Source organism: Chaetura pelagica, unplaced genomic scaffold, assembly GCF_000747805.2.
Source record: "Chaetura pelagica isolate M959 unplaced genomic scaffold, ChaPel_1.0 scaffold142, whole genome shotgun sequence".
Lineage (NCBI taxonomy): Eukaryota > Metazoa > Chordata > Aves > Apodiformes > Apodidae > Chaetura > Chaetura pelagica.
This window is the reverse complement of record NW_009952973.1, coordinates 2,055,087-2,060,572: the sequence shown is the minus strand read 5'-3', so window position 1 is coordinate 2,060,572 and position 5,486 is coordinate 2,055,087. Positions and strand designations below refer to the sequence as shown.

General features: G+C 40.6%; 1 protein-coding gene across 1 annotated transcript; it reads left to right on the top strand.

Moving 5' to 3' along the window:
* The first annotated feature begins 249 nt into the window (after positions 1 to 249).
* TIGD4 (tigger transposable element derived 4) lies at positions 250 to 1,785 on the top strand. The gene has a single exon (XM_009995982.1). The coding sequence runs from the start codon at positions 250 to 252 to the stop codon at positions 1,783 to 1,785; it is 1,536 nt and encodes a 511-aa protein (XP_009994284.1).
* Positions 1,786 to 5,486: the final 3,701 nt, after the last annotated feature.

Here is a 5,486-nt window from a genome sequence, read left to right as displayed (position 1 = left end):
TGCCCCCCGAGCCTGCGGCTGGGCGCGGGCGGCAGCCCTGCCTGGGGAGCCGCCCCCCAGCCGAGCCGGTGGCAGAACTGAGCCGTGCCAGCTGCAGCCGGGAGGCGGCTCCTGCCGCTGCCCAGTGCCATGCCCGTGAGGTCAGGGTGCGGGCCTGACGAGCCGCCTCATCGCAGGCGCCCGGAGCCGAGGGCGGCACAGCAGGAGCCTGCCCGCCCGGGTGCGGGTGTCCCGGAGCCTTGGGGGACCATGGCAGAGGCTGCGGGGAGTCCCCTGCCCCAGCCTGCCGTGAGGAGGAAGAAAAGCATATCTATCGAGGAAAAAATCAGTATCATAAGCGCTGTGGAGAGCGGCAAGAAAAAGGCAGACATCGCAGCCAAATACGGCATCAAGAAGAATTCCTTGTCTGCCATTATGAAGAATAAAGAAAAAGTTTTTGAAGCCTTCGAATCTTTACGGTTTGATCCTAAAAGAAAAAGGCTGAGGACTGCTTTTTATAGCGACCTGGAGGAGGCGCTGATGAAGTGGTACAGAATCGCCCAGTGCTTGAACGTACCGGTGAACGGCCCGATGTTGCGCCTCAAGGCCAATGATTTTGCCCAGCAGCTCGGACACAGTGGTTTCAAATGCAGTAATGGCTGGCTTGATCGTTTCAAGTCCAGGTATGGTTTGGTTTTTAGAGCTCAGCCTGTAGAAGCAGGTGCTACTACTGCAGTGGATGCTCCAACTCTTTGGTACCAAAACGTTCTTCATTGTTACTTAAATGATTATAAGCCAAAAAATGTGTTTTATATACAGGAGACTGGATTGTTGTACCAGATGTTGCCGCATAACACGTTTGCGTTTAAAGGGGAATCTTGTTCTGTAGGTAAACTAAGCAGAGAGAGAATAACTGTAGTGGTGGGTACGAATATAGATGGCTCCGAGAAACTTCGTTTGCTTGTTATAGGAAAAAACAAAAGTCCACCCTGTTTCAAAGGTGTGAAGTCGCTCCCTGTGGATTATGAAGCAAATGATCCAGCATGGATGACTGTGGAAGTGTTTCAACAGTGGATGCATAAGCTTGATGACAGATTTCAAGCACAGCAACGACAAGTAGTTATTCTTGTTGATTCTCTCCCAGCTCACACAGAAGTAGAGAACCTGAAGTCTGTCAAGTTGGTGTTCTCTCCTGCAGATGCTTCTTCATGTATAGCTACAAAACAAGGAGCTGTCAGAAGTCTGAAGGTTAAATACAGGCGCTGTCTTATCAAGAGATTTGTTGACTGCGTAGAAGGTAATAAAGAGTTTATACTGACTCTTCTTGATGCAGTTGAGATGTTGCACCTGTGCTGGAGGAAAGTAGTACCAGGGACTATTATCAAAAGTTCTAACGAAGCAGGATTCAAACTGGAAACCAAGGAAAATGGTAATGACACAGAGGTTGAAAGTGATTTTGATTTGATTGCACATGCTCAGGCAGCTGGAGTGGAGTTTCCAGAAGGTTTATCTTTGGAGGAATATGCAGCTCTAGATGATGGCTTGGCAACTTGCGAAATGCCCACAAATAATGAAGGGATGCGTGTCAAAGAAAGCACATCAGATAAAGCTGGGACTTTTGTTGGTGATGAAGATGAGGATGAAGGTGATCGATTTCAAGGAGCTCAACAGCCTTTACCATCAAAAAATGATGCTTTGAATGCTTTAGGTACCCTTAGAAAGTTTCTCAGAAGTCAAGACACGAATGAATCTCTTTATGATTCCTTAGCTGACTTGGAGAATTTTATTCAACATGTAGCATTGTAAATAAATATTTTAGCAAAATGTGAAAACATGTAATTGAAATAAAAGGAATTACATAAGTAAACAAAAATAGGCAGTTTAATAACGTGTTGCTGCAATGTTCTCTAGTGTGTCTTGCCTGGATGCACATAACAAAATAAATTTGAAAATATGAAAAAGGGCTGTGAACTGAAGTTTTCCACAAAATCAGGAGGAAGGAAGAAAAATTTGAGGTGGAGAGAGGAAATAACTTCAGCCTTTAAAATGACAATTGTAAAGACAGTGGAGTCAAAAGCAATTGTTTGGGCAGTTCGGTGCACTCAGAATGAACTGGTGCCCACTTGCAATTTTTTCTTCAGCAGAGGTTAGCACTTCTTCACATTGATAATTTCCACGGTGTCTTTGGTATTGTTGATAGTGCAACAGTAAATATTTATCAGCCTGGTGTTTTTGGTACTTATACAAATAAATTAATAACACAGAAAATACATGCTGAAGTTCTGAAAACTAAAGGGGTTTTATGCTGAATTTTTTTTGTCCGTGTTCAGTAATTCTGGCCATGGTTTATTCTTGCAGTAGATGATGAACAGCAGAAAGTTACCAGCTTTGGATGTGTTTTGTTTTCTTAAAACTGCTCATGTGGATACACACAAATGGCATAACCATCTATCTGAGAGTCAAAACACAAACACACCTTTACTTGGTCTTTGAAGAAGTCAAAAAAGAAGGTTATTCTTTCCCTTTCAGCCTTTTTGGTATTTGAATTTGATGTAGGTCCTTCTGTGCAACTCCATGTATTTCTACAATAAATACAGGGGGGAAATCAGCTTAAGCAGTATCTGTACTCAAAACCTCACTGAGCTCTTGTTTGCTGTACTATGCCTGAAGGCTTTGTTGTAGGAGTCAATGCACCAATGCAGTTCACCATCATAGGTGCCATTAACAGGGGTGCTGATGGCTTGAATGCAGTGGGAAGCTGAGTAAATCACAGTACATTTATACCTCTTCAAACGTGTAGCCAAAAAATGTCAATTTGTTTGAGACATACTGTTTGTGGCTTTTTCAAAACCTGTTTTAAGTATTTCCCATCTCTACCAATTTTAATTATTTTTATTTTAAGTTAGAGACAGTAATTTTTCTGTTTTAGAGAAAGAATAAAATATTTTATGGAGGCCCTTTAGGAAGTCTGTGTAATAAAGAATCTGTTGTTATGCCTATAATTAAACCTCAAGAACAACAGTCTCTTGCTTACTTGAATCTCCTGATTTCAATAAATAGTTTGGCTAAAGCTTTTTTTACTGCTCTTTCTGGTGGAGGACAGTTTATCCATTTCTAAAAGCATTTCAGAAAACATACCAAATTCTTGTTAAGACAGTGAAAATATGGAGAGTGGAGAAACTGCCTATAACTAACTGTATTAATGTTTTACTGGAACCCCTGCAAAACCCCCACAAATTTCTTGTTTCTTATTATGCAACATCTGATGTGAATTCCATCCAAAGGATGTCATGATGAAATAAGAAATTTCTGCTAAAATTCCAATTGAGAAGATACCACAGAGATTAGTAGATTCAGTGAAAAGTTACCCCACTGTATTATCTCTGTTAAATATTGGTTTTGTTAAAATACAGATGCAAATCAATTACATTTTGGAAGCTGTGTGAAATAAAGCAACACATTTTGCTTCCTCAAGTACTTCAGAAAAAGTTTATGAAAAATGTTTGTTATTTTGGCTAAGCTTATTTGAAGTTCATATCAATCCCACAGAGCACTGGATAATTTTTCTATAGTAATCTTTTGATTTAAAAATCATTGTTTTCTTTGCAACAGCTTCACCTGCTAAAGGAAAGTTTAGGGAAATGTTTCTAGTAAATGTGTATATGCTTTAAAATTCAACTCCATGTGGACCTTATTGGCCTAGGATTCAGATAAGGAGACTCTCGGAAAGAAATTCTAAGGGAATTCTGAGTATGAAAATGTTCATCTGAGCAAGAAAGACTTGTGAAAGTGAGGAACAAATCTTGGCTAAACAAGGGTTTGATCTACAAGAAGTATAGATCTTGCAAGATTAAGCTTAGAAAATTAGAAAATATGAAACATCATCACTAACTGATGGCAAAGAAAGTAAATTTCTGAATACTGTCATACTCCCTGATGAAAATAGCAGGAAGAATTTATGAATTCGGCCTGGACTTTGAAAGTGAAATGTGGAACTTGCTTTAAAAAAGACAATATGTGACTTTCTTAGCCTCCTAGTTCATCCTGAGAAGCCAAAATAAATGCACTCACTGAAACTATTATTTACATCAGACACATTAACATTATAGCTTTCAGAATCATTTAGGAGCCCAAATACTTATTTTCCCTTGGATTTTGGTCACATTTATAGTCAAACAGAGAATGTGAAATCCATTTTGAAGCTTGTTGCTATTTCAGATGTTTGTTCAAGGGGAAATGCTATCAACTCAGATCCGAAATGCTAGCAGTGAAAAAGGAAGTGGTGCACTATGTAAATGTTAGTTATTTCAGCCTGTGTACACAGTTTGAGCTAGAGGTTTTTTTACATTGTCTAGGTAAACCAACACAACACTGACTTGTTATATCTGGGGTAGTATCTTTTGGAAGGAGAAGAACATTGCTTTAGAGTGCCCTGTATTTAAAAAGAAGAACCTTTGCTACAAAAGGCAGGTTACCAAGGCTGTCATTTACTTTAATACTTCAGATATTAGTTTGGACAACTGTGGGTTTTCTCTTGTGTGCTTTTCCACTTTACACTGTCGTTAGATAATAATTATGTGCTTTGGCATACAAATCAGAGAGGTCCCTTTCAGTAACTCAAAGTTACTTCCAGAAGTGTGAACTGACATTACAAAGTTTGAAGAATGTGAGTAACTGGCAAACAAGGCCAAAATAGTAAAAAAAAAAAGTGAATTCAAACATGTTTGATATAATCAAAAGCAACATCAGACAATCATTACATCATCAGCAATGTGTAAAATGAGGTATCCTTTTCAAAAATCTGCCTTTGAAATAATGCTACACTATTGCTGACTTCTCTGTGTGTTGCCAATGTGTGTAGTCCTGGATACCTTTCAGATCTATAAAACTACATCTCCTTTTAAAATCGTTATTCAAAGGAACATTACTCACCTCACCTGTCGCGAGCCGGTACCAGAGGGCTACCGGCTGTCAGGATGTTTTCGCGACTCCCCCCCCCAATGAGGAGAGGTTTGTTAAAAAGCCCGAGCGTCCACCTCTCTCAGAGGAATGGCCGCTGAGGGTTCGTTTCTAAGAGGGTAGATTAAAGTACCCTCCCACCACGCTCACAAATTATTACTGAAACCAATGTTTAGTTTGCAATTAATCAATTTATTAAGGGATAATACAAACTGAGGGATCAAGGTTCAGGAGAGGTTACCTAGGTATGTATACTGGAAAAGGAATTCAAAGGCACTAAAGTTTATGAAGGCACACTCCGAAGGAGAGGTGTAAATCAATGAAGTGAAAGGGTAGGAGTTGAGCCTAGTAAGAAAGTTAAAGTGTGTGTGTGTGGTGTGTGTATATTTACCCTCCTTCCTTGCGTAGCGCAGTTCTCGAAATGTGCTGGCAGGCTGGGCTGGAGATCTGCAGGGGGGCCTGCGGCCCAGTGACCGGGGCGACCCCTTCCTGCTGCTGGCAGGGCTCTGGTCCCGTGGCTTTGTAGGAGATGCAGGCTGGGCAGGCTT